Below are 18,160 nucleotides of genomic sequence, written 5' to 3'. Positions count from 1 at the left end.
GGGGTGGCTTTGGCATTCTGGAGAACTTTCACTGTGTTTATTCCATGCTTAGCAGTCCAATTGGTGGGACTGGGAACTACCACTTTTGTGTCTGCACATAAATTGTTTGGTTGTATTAGTTTCACTTTGGATATATCTCAAATGTGAGTTTGAGCCTTTTGTGTTACATGAGGCTCAAACATGAGTTTGAGGCTCACTTTGGCTCAAACTTGAGTTTGAGCCTCATGTAACAAAAGAGGCTCAAACTCACGTTTGAGTCTCAAGTTGCATAAGAGGCTCAAACTTATTCTTGAGCCTCAAGTTGCATAGGAGGCAATGGAAAGTTGCATAGGAGTCCCATCATTAAAACAAAATGAGAAACAGACAAATTAAGAGAGGGACACATGAAAGAAGTCAACATCAAGCACACCTGTATGCTTTGCCTGCAAGGGTAGCCCGCCCGCGAAGGCTCTGTGTGTGGAAGGCACTAACAAAGACAGTCTGTGTCTATGCATACAGAACCAACGAGGACGGTCTATGTTTGCATTTAGAGCACCAAGGACGATGTGCGTTTGCACTTGGAGCACTGAGGATGGTGTGTGCTTTCTCTGCGTCTGCGCGCAAGATACTGTGGGCGGTATGCACCTGCGCGGAGAGGAACGACGGCGATATGCACCTGCACAGAGAGCAACGAGGGCGGCGTGCACTTTCTCTGCGTGGGCGTGTACAATAATGAACACGATAGGGTTTTGTGATATTAACTCAGATAACTAGTACGAAAAGGACACTTTATGTTCAAGTCGGCCATATTCACAAAATATAATTAAACGGTCGGGTACTGTGAACGTGGACATGTATTTGAATTTCAAATTTTGAAATTGGGGGGGAAGAAGAAGAGCAGCCATGGCTGGAGCAAACACGCAGGCAAGTTCTCGCTCTCCTCTTCCACAGACCGCAATCTGCGCCGTAATTTTCAGAGCTGTTCGGCTACCCGTGCGCATCATATTTCTCCTCTCTCTGCTGTGCGCTGCTGCAAATGATCTTTCTCCTCTCTGTGCACAGCCACGCATCATATTTCTCCTCTCTGTGCTATGCGCAATCTCCTCCTCTTGCTGCACAAGGTCACGGGCTCGGCTGAGAAGCAGAAACGTAGAAGAAGCAAGCGACGGAGATGGAGCAATGGCTGTACAAAATGCTCCTCTCTCTGCTATGCGCAATCTCCTCCTCTTGCTGCACAAGGTCACGGGCTCGGCTGAGAAGCAGAAACGTAGAAGAAGCAAGCGGCGGAGATGGAGCAATGGCTGTACAAAATGTTGGTTCCGGTTCCTTAGCCCGAGCCTGAGCCCAGTCCCGGTCTTTTGATAGTAGCTATGCACCACTTTAGTATATATAGCCCTCATCCCATAAGCCCAATAAAGCTTATGGGATTATTCAAAGAGCCCTCTCCCTCTTCTCATCCTTCCCACTTTTTTCTTTTTTGACGTGTAGGCTCAAACCCAAGTTTGAGCCTCAAACTTGGGCTTGAGTGAAACACACAAGGCTCAAGCCCAAGTTTGAGCCTCAAACTTGGGCTTGACTTTTGTGAAACAAACAAGGCTCAAACCCAAGTTTGAGCCTCAAGCCATAATTATGCATAGGATAGGGTATGATACGATATGGTATGATACGATACGATATGATGTACTTACTGCATTTCAAAATTCATATCGTATGGTACGGTAAATATAGTTTGTTTTTAGAAACTACTTAAAATTGTTTAAGACTTCACCTTCATTCTTATTTGCAAATTGCAATGACAAATGTATTATGTGACCAACAAAAGTTTCATTGAAATATGGTACGGTGTACATACCATACGGTGTGATACGGGATGGTGTATTTATTGTATGAATTGAATCATACGTCTCCATTTCTTCAACTTGGGTTGTTTGGGTTTTCTATTATGGGTTTGGTGACTTTGTTCTCTTTTGTTATGGGCTCTTCACGCTCTATTTTGGATTGACTATTACTTTTGAGTGCCCTCTTTGGTGCAAAGGTTTTGAACTTGCTTGATCGCTAAGTTGTGTAGTCATGGGAAACTTTTTTGATCCTCAAGATTGTTTTAGTAGCCAAATCTTGGATGCCCCCTTACAGTAACCTTGAGTACATAGCGTTTCCTTGGTCACCCATTTGTATTGTATGTGAGTATGTTTGATATACTCCCTAGTTATCTTACTTGTTAATGATGGATTCTTTTGCTTTGGTTGTGCCTTGATGTACTTGGTAATGGGTTGTTTTGTTAGTGGTTGGTTTCTTTTTCTTTCGTTATGCCTTGATATACTTGGTGACGGCAAAGAGTTTTGGGAATACATATCTATCTTTGTCTTACCTATGCTTGGCAAAGCTTGATTTGTAGTTGCATAGATGAACGTTCCACTTAATTTGTATGGATGGCTACTATTGCAGGGTTTATTAATCTCCCTTTCCTCTACCAATTGTGATATTTGTTCTAAGAGAATATTTATTGTGTTGGTGAGATCCCTATCCTTTTGATATGTGTTGGACTCCCCATCTTAAGGCTTAGAGTCAGAGATGGAATATTCCTCACTGATATCATCTTCCAAGTTGATGCTCTCATTTCAGTAGTTGGGAATTCCATTGTGGGTACCCTTCAACATCATTAGTTGCACCCACAAATGAGGCTCAAACAAAAGTTTGAGCCTTATGTAGCTTATGTTTGAGCCTCAAATTTAGATACACCCTAATTTAGGAGAAAAAGAATTTACTTGAGATTTAATCTCATGTACAAGAAGAGGCTCAAACAAAAGTTTGAGCCTCAAACTACTTTGTCTTTATGATATAGGTTGAATTCACTAATACTTTACCATATACATTGCTACATTGAATAATCTCTTTTCATTACCCACACTTAAAGAAACTTAGTCACTTCCAAATGTTTATTATATCTACTAATTGTGTGCACCCCCCTTGCATGCATGCATGCTATAAGCAGAGGTTGTGTTGTATTCTTCTTTGTGATCCCTAGTTTTAAGAGGCATGCACTTGACTGAGAAAACCAACTAAAAAAATACCTATTTATTGAAGTATTTTTTATTTGATTGCAGACACAATGGCGAAATGGAGACAAGGTGTTTCTCTCTCAAGGAAATTCAAGAAAGGGATGTGGTGTTATTCATTGTGTTGATCCTTCGGGAAAGTGTGGCTGTGACTGTATTGGTATCGGCGGATGTGTCTCAGTTCATGTAACTCAAAGTTTTGAAAACACATGGCCACTTCCTTTTCCAACAATAGAAGCAAAGACAATGGAAACAACGATTGGAAGCACCATTAGATGGCCAATCTATGCTAGATAATGAAAAGTTTCATAATAACAACTTTGAAACTGATTTAGAATTGCAGGATGCATCCTTGATTCGAGATTCATGGCGAAAAAAAAACAAACACACACCAACCTACCTTAACCTCACTCCGATCCGCAACAGCGTTGAAAGGGTTCACACCATTACTCCAACTTTACATTGATGACACTATATGACCTACGTATTCAATCTCTTTTTGAAAGAAAGAACTCTTTTTAGGATTGACATATAATTCATTTTCTCTCAAAAGGTTGAACACTTGCTCCCAGTGTTGCTCATGCTCTTGACGATTTTTGCTGAAAACTAGAATGTCATCAAAGAACACAGCAACAAAACTTTGAAACTTTAAGAATATGTGATTCATCATACGACTGAATGTAGTTGGAGCATTGGTCAAACCAAATGGCATAACCAAAAACTCATAATGTCCAGTCTGGGTTCTAAATGCAATCTTAAATATGTTTGACACATCATGCGTACTTGATGATAACCAAACTTTAAGTCAATCTTGCTAAAGACCTTTGATCCTCTAAGCTTATCAAGAAGGTCATCTACCCTAGGGATAGGATATATGTTCTTGATAGTGATTTTGTTTTAAGGTATGCCACCAAGCATCGTCGCCGTCCACTTTTTTGCTCTTCATATTGATTCAAGCATAGCAATGACTTTTGGGGTTGGGTCACCATCCGGAATCTTTTTTGTAGCTGTGTGTGGGCAAAACAATTAAACATTGAGTGTAAGACTCGTGTTGGTGTTGTCGTGTAGTTCTTCGGGCTGCTTGCAAGTTTGTAGAAGAGAGTGGTGCGCCGACGGGTGGCTTTGGCATTCTGGAGAACTTTCACTGTGTTTATTCCATGCTCAGCAGTCCAATTGGTGGGACTGGGAACTACCATTTTTGTGTCTGCACATAAATTGTTTGGTTGTATTAGTTTCACTTTGGATATATCTCAAACGTGAGTTTGAGCCTTTTGTGTTACATGAGGCTCAAACATGAGTTTGAGGCTCACTTTGGCTCAAACTTGAGTTTGAGCCTCATGTAACAAAAGAGGCTCAAACTCACGTTTGAGTCTCAAGTTGCATAAGAGGCTCAAACTTATTCTTGAGCCTCAAGTTGCATAGGAGGCAATGGAAAGTTGCATAGGAGTCCCATCATTAAAACAAAATGAGAAACAGAGAAATTAAGAGAGGTACACATGAAAGAAGTCAACATCAAGCACACCTGTATGCTTTGCCTGCAAGGGTAGCTCGCCCGCGAAGGCTCTGTGTGTGGAAGGCACTAACAAAGACAGTCTGTGTCTATGCGTACAGAACCAACGAGGACGGTCTATGTCTGCATTTAGAGCACCAAGGACGATGTGCGTTTGCACGTGGAGCACTGAGGATGGTGTGTGCTTTCTCTGCGTCTGTGCGCAAGATACTGTGGGCGGTATGCACCTGCGCGGAGAGGAACAACGGCGATCTGCACCTGCACAGAGAGCAATAAGGGGGGCATGCACTTTCTCTGCGTGGGCGTGTAAATTGCAGGCAAGTTCTCGCTCTCCTCTTCCACAGATCGCAATCTGCGTCGCAATTTTCGGAGCTGTTCGGCTACCCGTGCGCATGATATTTCTCCTCTCTCTGCTGTGCGCAGCTGCAAATGATCTTTCTCCTCTCTGTGCACAGCCACGCATCATATTTCTCCTCTCTCTGCTGTTCGCAATCTCCTCCTCTTGCTGCACAAGGTCACGGGCTCGGCTGAGAAGCAGAAACGTAGAAGAAGCAAGCGGCGGAGATGGAGCAATGGCTGTACAAAGTGCTCCTCTCTCTGCTATGCGCAATCTCCTCCTCTTGCTGCACAAGGTCACGGGCTCGGCTGAAAAGCAGAAACGTAGAAGAAGCAAGCGGCGGAGATGGAGCAATGGCTGTACAAAATGTTGGTTCCGGTTCCCGAGCCCGAGCCCGATCCCGGTCCCGGTCTTTTGATAGTAGCTATGCACCACTTTAGTATATATAGCCCTTATCCCATAAGCCCAATAAAGCTTATGGGATATTCAAAGATCCCTCTCCCTCTTCTCATCCTTCCCACTTTTTTCTTTTTTGACGTGTAGGCTCAAACCCAAGTTTGAGCCTCAAACGTGGGCTTGAGTGAAACACACAAGGCTCAAGCCCAAGTTTGAGCCTCAAACTTGGGCTTGACTTTTGTGAAACAAACAAGGCTCAAACCCAAGTTTGAGCCTCAAGCCATAATTATGCATAGGATAGGGTATGATACGATATGGTATGATGCGATACGATATGATGTACTTACTGCATTTCAAAATTCATATCGTATGGTACGGTAAATATAGTTTGTTTTTAGAAACTACTTAAAATTGTTTAAGACTTCACCTTCATTCTTATTTGCAAATTGCAATGACAAATGTATTATGTGACCAACAAAAGTTTCATTGAAATATGGTACGGTGTACATACCATACGGTGTGATACGGGATGGTGTATTTATTGTATGAATTGAATCATACGTCTCCATTTCTTCAACTTGGGTTGTTTGGGTTTTCTATTATGGGTTTGGTGGCTTTGTTCTCTTTTGTTATGGGCTCTTCACGCTCTATTTTTGGATTGACTATTACTTTTGAGTGCCCTCTTTGGTGCAAAGGTTTTGAACTTGCTTGATCGCTAAGTTGTGTAGTCATGGGAAACTTTTTTGATCCTCAAGATTGTTTTGGTAGCCAAATCTTGGGGATGCCCCCTTACAGTAACCTTGAGTACATAGCGTTTCCTTGGTCACCCATTTGTATTGTATGTGAGTATGTTTGATATACTCCCTAGTTATCTTACTTGTTAATGATGGATTCTTTTGCTTTGGTTGTGCCTTGATGTACTTGGTAATGGGTTGTTTTGTTAGTGGTTGGTTTCTTTCTCTTTTGTTATGCCTTGATATACTTGGTGACGGCAAAGAGTTTTGGGAATACATATCTATCTTTGTCTTACCTATGCTTGGCAAAGCTTGCTTGGTAGTTGCATAGATGTTCCACTTAATTCGTATGGATGGCTACTATTGCAGGGTTTATTAATCTCCCTTTCCTCTACCAATTGTGATATTTGTTCTAAGAGAATATTTATTGTGTTGGTGAGATCCCTATTCTTTTGATATGTGTTGGACTCCCCATCTTAAGGCTTAGAGTCAGAGATGGAATATTCCTCACTGATATCATCTTCCAAGTTGATGCTCTCATTTCAGTAGTTGGGAATTCCATTGTGGGTACCCTTCAACATCATTAGTTGCACCCACAAATGAGGCTCAAACAAAAGTTTGAGCCTTATGTAGCCTATGTTTGAGCCTCAAATTTAGATACACCCTAATTTAGGAGAAAAAGAATTTACTTGAGATTTAATCTCATGTACAAGAAGAGGCTCAAACAAAAGTTTGAGCCTCACACTACTTTGTCTTTATGATATAGGTTGAATTCACTAATACTTTACCATATACATTGCTACATTGAATAATCTCTTTTCATTACCCACACTTAAAGAAACTTAGTCACTTCCAAATGTTTATTATATCTACTAATTGTGTGCACCCCCCTTGCATGCATGCATGCTATAAGCAGAGGTTGTGTTGTATTCTTCTTTGTGATCCCTAGTTTTAAGAGGCATGCACTTGACTGAGAAAACCAACTAAAAAAACACCTATTTATTGAAGTATTTTTTATTTGATTGCAGACACAATGGCGAAATGGAGACAAGGTGTTTCTCTCTCAAGGAAATTCAAGAAAGGGATGTGGTGTTATTCATTGTGTTGATCCTTCGGGAAAGTGTGGCTGTGACTATATTGGTATCGGCGGATGTGTCTCAGTTCATGTAACTCAAAGTTTTGAAAACACATGGCCACTTCCTTTTCCAACAATAGAAGCAAAGACAATGGAAACAACGATTGGAAGCACCATTAGATGGCCAATCTGTGCTAGATAATGAAAAGTTTCATAATAACAACTTTGAAACTGATTTAGAATTGCAAGATGCATCCTTGATTCGAGATTCATGGCGAAAAAAAAACAAACACACACCAACCTACCTTAACCTCACTCCGATCCGCAACAACAGTGTTGAAAGGGTTCACACCATTACTCCAACTTTACATTGATGACACTATATGCCCTACGTATTCAATCTCTTTTTGAAAGAAAGAACTCTTTTTAGGATTGACATATAATTCATTTTCTCTCAAAAGGTTGAACACTTGCTCCCAGTGTTGCTCATGCTCTTGACGATTTTTGCTGAAAACTAGAATGTCATCAAAGAACACAGCAACAAAACTTTGAAACTTTAAGAATATGTGATTCATCATACGACTGAATGTAGTTGGAGCATTGGTCAAACCAAATGGCATAACCAAAAACTCATAATGTCCAGTCTGGGTTCTAAATGCAATCTTAAATATGTTTGACACATCATGCGTACTTGATGATAACCAAACTTTAAGTCAATCTTACTAAAGACCTTTGATCCTCTAAGCTTATCAAGAAGGTCATCTACCCTAGGGATAGGATATATGTTCTTGATAGAGATTTTGTTCAATGCTCGGTAGTCAACACACATTTGAAAATTTCTGTTCTTCTTTTTAACAAGAAGGACTAGAGCTCCAAAGGGTGAACTACTAGGTCTAATAAGGCCTCTCTCTAACAAATCCTCGATTTATTTTTGGATTTCTTTTTGCTCTAAATTGTTGACTCTATAAGGAGCTTTACAAGGTGGAGAGTTGCCTGGCAATAAGTCAATACTGTGGTCTTCAAGCCTAGACTTTGGTAATCTTGGAGGTAAATCTTCCATAAAACAATCCCTGAATTTAGAGATATAAGGATCAAGTTTTAGACTTTTGGATGTGTCAAACTCAGTGTTGAGGTGGTTAACCAATAAAGGGCTCGCTTTGCTTGAGTATGACTCAATAAAGGGTTTGTCTCTCCTTTGACTAGACATGGAGGAAAATATTTTCATTGTCCTTCCTTACACAAATGCTATGTGTATCATAGTCTATAATAGGGTTGTACATATGTCTCCCCAAGGCATACCCAATATTAGATCTACGCCTTCTAAAGATGCAACTAAGAAATCCCTTTTTTTTGTTAAGGAATTGATTCTTAAAGTTAAACCTTTCACCTCTTCCATGCAATTATACTTGGTTCCACTAAATGCAGCTTTAACTCTATAATGTGTAGGTGAAGGTTGAATGTTTAAAGCTCTAATTGCCTTTTCAGAAAAAAAGTCATGAGTGCTACCATCGTCATGAAAAACAATAACTTTATGCTCATTAATTTTTCCTTTTATTTTGAGTAGCGAATGAGCTTGAGGCTTACATTCTGCTTCTGAATAGTCAGGGTCAGAGTTACCCTCTTACTTGAGCGATTTATCTTCATTGTCGTCCCCTTCAAGCATATTGACTTATGACGCAGGTGTCGAATTCTTTGTACGTTCTGGGCAGTTTGGTGCTATATGTCCTTCTTTATGACATCGAAAACATTTGATATGAGGACCTTTGGGGTTGCCACTGTTGACTTTCTTGAAATTCGGTTCGCCTTTGACCACCTCCTTGCTTTTGTCAAACCCTGGCTTATGAAAATTTCTTGAAGCATGAAAAGGTTTAGAAAAAGGTTTAGAATGGTTACCCTCAAATGACTTGGCCTCTCTAGGAAAACCTTCGTCTTCGTCATCATAAGATGGCAAAGAGTCATGCTTACGCCTTCGACTCGTGAGATGTCACTCCAATTCAATTCGCATCTCTCTTTCTTATACAATTTGTTGTTGTAGAGATTGGAGTTGCTCTTGAATTGAAGGTGAATTAGGAAAATTTGCCATAGTACTCGTGCAAACAATGTAGATAAGTAAAATTGCCAAGAGAGGCCAAGTCATTTGAGAGTAACCATTCTAAACCTTTTGCTAAACCTTTTCATGCTTCAAGAAATTTTCATAAGCCAGGGTTTGACAAAAGCAAGGAGGTGGTCAAAGGCGAACCGAATTTCAAGAAAGTCAACAGTGGCAAGCCCAAAGGTCCTCATATCAAATGTTTCGATGTCATAAAGAAGGACATATAGCACCAAACTGCCCAAAACGTACAAAGAATCCGACACCTGCATCATAAGTCAATATGCTTGAAGGGGACGACAATGAAGATAAATCGCTCAAGCAAGAGGGTAACTCCGACCCTGACTATTCAGAAGCAGAATGTAAGCCTCAAGCTCATTCGCTACTCAAAATAAAAGGAAAAATTAATGAGCATAAAGTTATTGTTTTTCATGACGATGGTAGCACTCATGACTTTTTTTCTGAAAAGGCAATTAGAGCTTTAAACATTCAACCTTCACCTACACATTATAGAGTTAAAGCTGCATTTAGTGGAACCAAGTATAATTGCATGGAAGAGGTGAAAGGTTTAACTTTAAGAATCAATTCCTTAACAAAAAAAAGGGATTTCTTAGTTGCATCTTTACAAGGCGTAGATGTAATATTGGGTATGCCTTGGAGACATATGTACAACCCTATTATAGACTATGATACACATAGCATTTGTGTAAGGAAGGACAATGAAAATATTTTCCTCCATGTCTAGTCAAAGGAGAGACAAACCCTTTATTGAGTCATACTCAAGCAAAGCGAGCCCTTTATTGGTTAACCACCTCAACACTGAGTTTGACACATCCAAAAGTCTAAAACTTGATCCTTATATCTCCAAATTCAGGGATTGTTTTATGGAAGATTTACCTCCAAGATTACCAAAGTCTAGGCTTGACGACCACAGTATTGACTTATTGCCAGGCAACTCTCCACCTTGTAAAGCTCCTTATAGAGTCAACAATTTCGAGCAAAAAGAAATCCAAAAATAAATCGAGGATTTGTTAGAGAGAGGCCTTATTAGACCTAGTAGTTCACCCTTTGGAGCTCTAGTCCTTCTTGTTAAAAAGAAGAACAGAAATTTTCAAATGTGTGTTGACTACCGAGCATTAAACAAAATCACTATCAAGAACATATATCCTATCCCTAGGGTAGATGACCTTCTTGATAAGCTTAGAGGATCAAAGGTCTTTAGCAAGATTGACTTAAAGTTTGGTTATCATCAAGTACGCATGATGTGTCAAACATATTTAAGATTGCATTTAGAACCCAGACTGGACATTATGAGTTTTTGGTTATGCCATTTGGTTTGACCAATGCTCCAACTACATTCAGTCGTATGATGAATCACATATTCTTAAAGTTTCAAAGTTTTGTTGATGTGTTCTTTGATGACATTCTAGTTTTCAGCAAAAATCGTCAAGAGCATGAGCAACACTGGGAGCAAGTATTCAACCTTTTGAGAGAAAATGAATTATATGTCAATCCTAAAAAGAGTTCTTTCTTTCAAAAAGAGATTGAATACGTAGGTCATATAGTGTCATCAATGTAAAGTTGGAGTAATGGTGTGAACCCTTTCAACACTGTTGCGGATCGGAGTGAGGTTAAGGTAGGTTGGTGTGTGTTTGTTTTTTTTTCGCCATGAATCTCGAATCAAGGATGCATCCTACAATTCTAAATCAGTTTCAAAGTTGTTATTATGAAACTTTTCATTATCTAGCACAAGTAGATTGATTGGCCATCTAATGGTGCTTCCAATCGTTGTTTCCATTGTCTTTGCTTCTATTGTTGGAAAAGGAAGTGGCCATGTGTTTTCAAAACTTTGAGTTACATGAACTGAGACACATCCGATACCAATATAGTCACAGCCACACTTTCCCGAAGGATCAACACAATGAATAACACCACATCCCTTTCTTGAATTTCCTTGAGAGAGAAACACCTTGTCTCCATTTCGCCATTGTGTCTGCAATCAAATAAAAAATACTTCAATAAATAGGTGTTTTTTTAGTTGGTTTTCTCAGTCAAGTGCATGCCTCTTAAAACTAGGGATCACAAAGAAGAATACAACACAACCTCTGCTTATAGCATGCATGCATGCAAGGGGGGTGCACACAATTAGTAGATATAATAAACATTTGGAAGTGACTAAGTTTCTTTAAGTGTGGGTAATGAAAAGAGATTATTCAATGCAGCAATGTATATGGTAAAGTATTAGTGAATTCAACCTATATCATAAAGACAAAGTAGTTTGAGGCTCAAACTTTTGTTTGAGCCTCTTCTTGTACATGAGATTAAATCTCAAGTAAATTCTTTTTCTCCTAAATTAGGGTGTATCTAAATTTGAGGCTCAAACATAAGCTACATAAGGCTCAAACTTTTGTTTGAGCCTCATTTGTGGGTGCAACTAATGATGTTGAAGGGTACCCACAATGGAATTCCCAACTACTGAAATGAGAGCATCAACTTGGAAGATGATATCAGTGAGGAATATTCCATCTCTGACTCTAAGCCTTAAGATGGGGAGTCCAAAACATATCAAAAGGATAGGGATCTCACCAACACAATAAATATTCTCTTAGAACAAATATCACAATTGGTAGAGGAAAGGGAGATTAATAAACCCTGCAATAGTAGCCATCCATACAAATTAAGTGGAACATCTATGCAACTACAAATCAAGCTTTGCCAAGCATAGGTAAGACAAAGATAGATATGTATTCCCAAAACTCTTTGCCGTCACCAAGTATATCAAGGCATAACGAAAGAAAAAGAAACCAACCACTAACAAAACAACCCATTACCAAGTACATCAAGGCACAACCAAAGCAAAAGAATCCATCATTAACAAGTAAGATAACTAGGGAGTATATCAAACATACTCACATACAATACAAATGGGTGACCAAGGAAACGCTATGTACTCAAGGTTACTGTAAGGGGGCATCCAAGATTTGGCTACTAAAACAATCTTGAGGATCAAAAAAGTTTCCCATGACTACACAACTTAGCGACCAAGCAAGTTCAAAACCTTTGCACCAAAGAGGGCACTCAAAAGTAATAGTCAATCCAAAAATAGAGCGTGAAGAGCCCATAACAAAAGAGAACAAAGTCACCAAACCCATAATAGAAAACCCAAACAACCCAAGTTGAAGAAATGGAGACGTATGATTCAATTCATACAATAAATACACCATCCCGTATCACACCGTATGGTATGTACACCGTACCATATTTCAATGAAACTTTTGTTGGTCACATAATACATTTGTCATTGCAATTTGCAAATAAGAATGAAGGTGAAGTCTTAAACAATTTTAAGTAGTTTCTAAAAACAAACTATATTTACCGTACCATACGATATGAATTTTGAAATGCAGTAAGTACATCATATCGTATCGTATCATACCATATCGTATCATACCCTATCCTATGCATAATTATGGCTTGAGGCTCAAACTTGGGTTTGAGCCTTGTTTGTTTCACAAAAGTCAAGCCCAAGTTTGAGGCTCAAACTTGGGCTTGAGCCTTGTGTGTTTCACTCAAGCCCAAGTTTGAGGCGCAAACTTGGGTTTGAGCCTACACGTCAAAAAAGAAAAAAGTGGGAAGGATGAGAAGAGGGAGAGGGCTCTTTGAATAATCCCATAAGCTTTATTGGGCTTATGGGATGAGGGCTATATATACTAAAGTGGTGCATAGCTACTATCAAAAGACCGGGACCGGGCTCGGGCTCGGGCTAAGGAACCGGAACCAACATTTTGTACAGCCATTGCTCCATCTCCGCCGCTTGCTTCTTCTACGTTTCTGCTTCTCAGCCGAGCCCGTGACCTTGTGCAGCAAGAGGAGGAGATTGCGCATAGCAGAGAGAGGAGCATTTTGTACAGCCATTGCTCCATCTCCGTCGCTTGCTTCTTCTACGTTTCTGCTTCTCAGCCGAGCCCGTGAACTTGTGCAGCAAGAGGAGGAGATTGCGCACAGCAGAGAGAGGAGAAATATGATGCGTGGCTGTGCACAGAGAGGAGAAAGATCATTTGCAGCAGCGCACAGCAGAGAGAGGAGAAATATGATGCGCACGGGTAGCCGAATAGCTCCAAAAATTGCGGCGCAGATTGCGGTCTGTGGAAGAGGAGAGCGAGAACTTGCCTGCGTGTTTGCTCCAGCCATGGCTGCTCTTCTTCTTCCCCCCCAATTTCAAAATTTGAAATTCAAATACATGTCCACGTTCACACTACCCGACCGTTTAATTATATTTTGTGAATATGGCCGACTTGAACATAAAGTGTCCTTTTCATACTAGTTATCTGAGTTAATATCAAAAAACCCTATCGTGTTCATTATTGTACACGCCCACGCAGAGAAAGTGCACGCCGCCCTCGTTGCTCTCTGTGTAGGTGCATATCGCCGTCGTTCCTCTCCGTGCAGGTGCATACCGCCCACAGTATCTTGCGCGCAGACGCAGAGAAAGCACACACCATCCTCAGTGCTCCAAGTGCAAACGCACATCGTCCTTGGTGCTCTAAATGCAAACATAGACCGTCCTCGTTGGTTCTGTACGCATAGACACAGACTGTCTTTGTTAGTGCCTTCCACACACAGAGCCTTCGCGGGCGGGCTACCCTTGCAGGCAAAGCATACAGGTGTGCTTGATGTTGACTTCTTTCATGTGTCCCTCTCTTAATTTCTCTGTTTCTCATTTTGTTTTAATGATGGGACTCCTATGCAACTTTCCATTGCCTCCTATGCAACTTGAGGCTCAAGAATAAGTTTGAGCCTCTTATGCAACTTGAGACTCAAACGTGAGTTTGAGCCTCTTTTGTTACATGAGGCTCAAACTCAAGTTTGAGCCAAAGTGAGCCTCAAACTCATGTTTGAGCCTCATGTAACACAAAAGGCTCAAACTCACATTTGAGATATATCCAAAGAGAAACTAATACAACCAAACAATTTATGTGCAGACACAAAAGTGGTAGTTCCCAGTCCCACCAATTGGACCGCTAAGCATGGAATAAACACAGTGAAAGTTCTCCAGAATGCCAAAGCCACCCCTCGGCGCACCACTCTCTTCTACAAACTTGCAAGCAGCCCGAAGAACTACACGACAACACCAACACGAATCTTACACTCAATGTTTAATTGTTTTGCCCACACAGCTGCAAAAAAGATTCCGGATGGTGACCCAACCCCAAAAGTCATTGCTATGCTTGAATCAATATGAAGAGCAAAAACGTGGACGGCGACGATGCTTGGTGGCATACCTTAAAACAATAGCTCTGATGATGAGATGCGCGGCTTAAGATTTTGTCGCACCATGCATGCACAAGAAGTTTGTTTAAACTGAACCAACCCATTCTGAAACCCAAGAAACAAGAGAGAATAAGTGACATGTGAGAGGTGCTTGCTGCCTTCGCTTATACTCTCACAAGGTCCGTTAACCCATATGTGTCCAAAAGGATTCCTAGGCATGGTAAGGGCACTCCGCACGCTGATCAAGAGAGTGATGACTGTCTGGCAAGATGCCCTTTGCACGCTGATCAAGAGAGTGATGAAGGTCTGGCAAGATGCCCTTTCAAGAGGATCACCTCTATGGTTAAGAGCATAGAGGTTGCGAATACCAACGTGTGTAGTACCTTGCATAAGAAGGATCCACTGCACTCTCGCAGTACCATGTCTCAACGCAAGCCTTGGTTATCATCCTTCCGATGTTGGTGGGTCGAACACAATGACTATCTCGCACAACGACTCGGATTTAGTTTATGCTTTTGCAAGAGCAATACATACATAAGCCCACCTGTGTGACTGACTGCACCATGAAGCTGAGTTTTGACAATTCCCCAAGACCCCTGAATGTTCCATGAGACAAACCAGACCCCCTAGAGACAGTGAAACACTCTCACATAGGTAAGGGAGGGAAAATCTGACCATGAAAACCCTACCTCTAGTTCCCACTCCAGGGAAAAGCCAGGGCTAGTCCTCAAATCTGGAGAGGTACCATAATAGTCATCCTGTCCGTCAGGGATCTAAATCCTATGCTTGCAAAGCCTCTTCCTCGGACAGAAGAATCAACATCCTGTCAGGCAAGTGCTGCAGCACAAGGATTGGGGTGGTCCTATGGGGTGAGGGTGAAGGGGCGAGTACAGGGACCGAACCCATAAAGCTGCACCGAGAGATATCGCCAGTGCTAGAATTATAACCCTTAATGCCACCCAAGTTCGGACGTATGATGAACAGAGAGATAAAGTCACCCCAAGACGTTTCATAAAGCTAGAACTGACTCATAAAAGAAAAACAAAACACATAGCAGCATGAATGGAAAATTGCAATCTGTGCCTTAGGTATACCAGTTTATACAATGTTACAAAGCATGGACCGCATTATATACAATGCTTGAAGATGATGGGTCATAGCAAACCCTTTGAAGTCTATGCATGGCAAATTGCAATTTACGCCTTATACCAAATCATGACAAAGCATGGACCACATTATATACAATGCTTGAAGATGAAGAACCCCTTGAAGTGTCAAAGTGTCATGCTGCCCAGCAAACTGTCCATTGTCCTGTTGGTAGAGCAGAATCTTCAGCTGCAACTCTCCAATGCAGCAGCATCAAAAGCTTCGCTACTGCTACCTGTCTGTCTGTCCATTGTCCTGTTGGTACAACAGAATCTTCAGCTGCAACTCTCCAATGTAGCAGCATCAAAAGCTTCGCTATTGCTACTTGTCTGGCATAATTGCATCACCGGTGAGGAGCTGAGATGGGAAAACATCTCCCAAGCCACATAAACACCCTCTATGAAGAGCGCGGCTAGTCTTGTGGGATGGCCATCTTCTTCATCATCCTCTATTGATTCGAGAAATGTTTCCCTGTTGACAAACATGAAGTGTCCACCCTGAAGCTCCGGCTTGTTGAGGGAGTGAAAGTAGAGGACATTTGGGCCAAATGGGGTCACTGGAGCCAACAGATATGCAGCAAGAAGGCGGCCCACCCTCCCATTCCCATCATGGAAAGGGTGAATCCCTTCAAACTCGAGAAAGAAACTGGAAACTAAGTGAAACAACTTGGGGACAAGATTTGTCCGGTTCTGCTCACTAAATATCTCAGCAATTGTGGTGTTTACCTTCCTGACCAGGCCATTCAAGGCCTTGGCGATCTTCCCATGACTCAAATACGTATGCACTTCACCATTCATTCGCCTTGTCCAGGCACTTGTAGATCTATAGGTACAGGCAGAATGCCAGTCACCTGTGCCTTCGAACAGAACGGAATGCAGCTGCTTGATCTTGAAAACATCCAGTAGAGGATAGGGTTCTGTTTCCCAACCTTCCACAAGCTTCAGAGCTTCATAGAGCGCGAGCGTGGCATGAAGCTTATCTGCATTGAGAGAGCTCCTGCTGACTCCACCCCGCAGACACGTCTCCGTATCCAATAAAGAGTCGAAACCTGTTGGACCAATTTTCGACAACAAAGTAGGTAAAAAATGGTGCAAGGGAAGCCAAACCATATAGGAGAAGGGTGTGAACAAACCTGCGTCAAGCAAAGACATGGTCAGCATCTTCTTCTCTGGCGATTGAATTGAGAAAGGACGTGCTACTTCGCAGCAGCTACCAAGCTTTCGTGTGCCCTCCTTACATTTGCATCTTCCTCCAATACGCTCTTTACAGCACCTCCAAAGCTCGATTGCCTGCAAAGTATCCTCCACAGAATGGAGAGACTCACCCTCGATTGAACATACAGAGTGGACAAAGTGAACCTCCGTAGTTTTTTTGAATTCAGCAGCGGCGGCAGCCAGGTTGTCCTCCTTCGCCTTGAAGCTCCCAACATGTCGTTGTATTTTGTTGAGCATGTCGGTAGTACTCATAGCCGGCGGTGTGGGTCTACAGCGAGGGTATGGAGCGGGCAGAAATTCCATACGTAGCGAAAATCAAGAGGAGGAAGGAGCAGGAGGAGAAAGGAAAACAAGCTTCTCGGCAGGATCAATGGAGAAGACAAAAGACTGCGATGCACAGGGGGCGATCGATCATGCACAGTTTGGTGAAAAGCACGATCAATGCTTTGCTGAAGAAGATACTCACATATATAGGGCAGAGGTGTGGGTGAGTGGGAAGCAAAGCGCTCTTATATTCTGGAAACTTGAAAGGAGGTCCTCTTTGCTTTTTGCTTGCTCCCGTATCAAAGAGGGTGACTTCTGGCTAACAATTCGTGCCAATTTCTACCATGATATCCGGCCTAAGGGCTGTATTTTGGACATCTTTCTCTTGTATGGCACATATTCTCATTTGTTTGGTGAGGTTGGTGATCTCTTGTAGATCTCCTCGCCCCCGTCATAGTTTGTTTCGTCGCTCTTGTGCTTCAGCCTGTGCCTGCGCTTTTGTTGCTTCCTTTTGTTTATTGCGTTGTTTTGTGGCATGCAAACGATTCAAGGTTTCTTGCGTTAGGGGCTCATGATACTTCCTGAGTCTGCACCCACTAATCCAACTGGTCATGGGCTCTCCATAAAGTGTTGCAAGATGCACTGCCCCACTCGATGATAGATTGTGAATTACGTATGGTCCCATGCCTCATTTTTTTACTTCTGATGTGTGTTATTTCAATGTGTAGGCTAGCACCAGATCCCCTTTCTTGAACTCTTTGTTTATGACATGGGCATCATGAAACTTCTTTAGACGTCTTTTCTGAGCATACATCCCAGCCACTGCTTGTAGGCAGAATTCATCTAGTTGCTCCAGTTTTGTGAGTCTATTTGAGAGTTCATGCCCTGTCCACTCTAGCTCTTTGGCCACCCTAAGTGTAGGAATTAGGAATTATATGGGTAGAATTACGTCTAATCCATATACCATGTTGAAAGGTGTGGTTCCAATGGCTATCTTGTAAGCAACTCGATAAGCCCATAAGGTTGAATTAAGCTTTAATTCCCAATCTGTCCTTGAGTTACTGACAATCTTTGTAAGAATGTTGCAGA

The 18,160-nt window shown here is 41.6% G+C and overlaps 1 protein-coding gene across 1 annotated transcript; it reads right to left on the bottom strand.

Moving 5' to 3' along the window:
- Positions 1 to 15,729: 15,729 nt before the first annotated feature.
- Positions 15,730 to 17,152, bottom strand: LOC147602817 (uncharacterized). Its single transcript, XM_086797191.1, has 3 exons — positions 16,726 to 17,152; positions 15,988 to 16,641; positions 15,730 to 15,872 (listed from the first exon to the last, which is right to left on the bottom strand). Exons 1-3 carry the CDS (start codon positions 17,108 to 17,110, stop codon positions 15,730 to 15,732), a joined length of 1,182 nt encoding a protein of 393 aa, XP_086653317.1. The 5' UTR covers positions 17,111 to 17,152.
- Between the last annotated feature and the right edge of the window lie 1,008 nt (positions 17,153 to 18,160).

This window comes from Cibotium barometz, chromosome 65, assembly GCF_041138505.1.
Source record: "Cibotium barometz isolate CiBa-2024 chromosome 65, ASM4113850v1, whole genome shotgun sequence".
NCBI lineage: Eukaryota > Viridiplantae > Streptophyta > Polypodiopsida > Cyatheales > Cibotiaceae > Cibotium > Cibotium barometz.
Note: the sequence above shows the minus strand (reverse complement) of the source record. Positions and strands in the feature narration are given on the sequence as shown.

Excerpts from the sequence above, each read along its gene's own strand:
- LOC147602817 (XM_086797191.1), bottom strand. The coding sequence starts at position 17,110 with ATGGAATTTCTGCCCGCTCCATACCCTCGCTGTAGACCCACACCGCCG. Across the intron at positions 16,642-16,725 it reads CATGTCTTTGCTTGACGCAG|GTTTCGACTCTTTATTGGAT; the intron begins GTTTGTTCACAC and ends TTGGTCCAACAG. Across the intron at positions 15,873-15,987 it reads AGCCGCGCTCTTCATAGAGG|CTGAAGATTCTGTTGTACCA; the intron begins GTGTTTATGTGG and ends GGAGAGTTGCAG.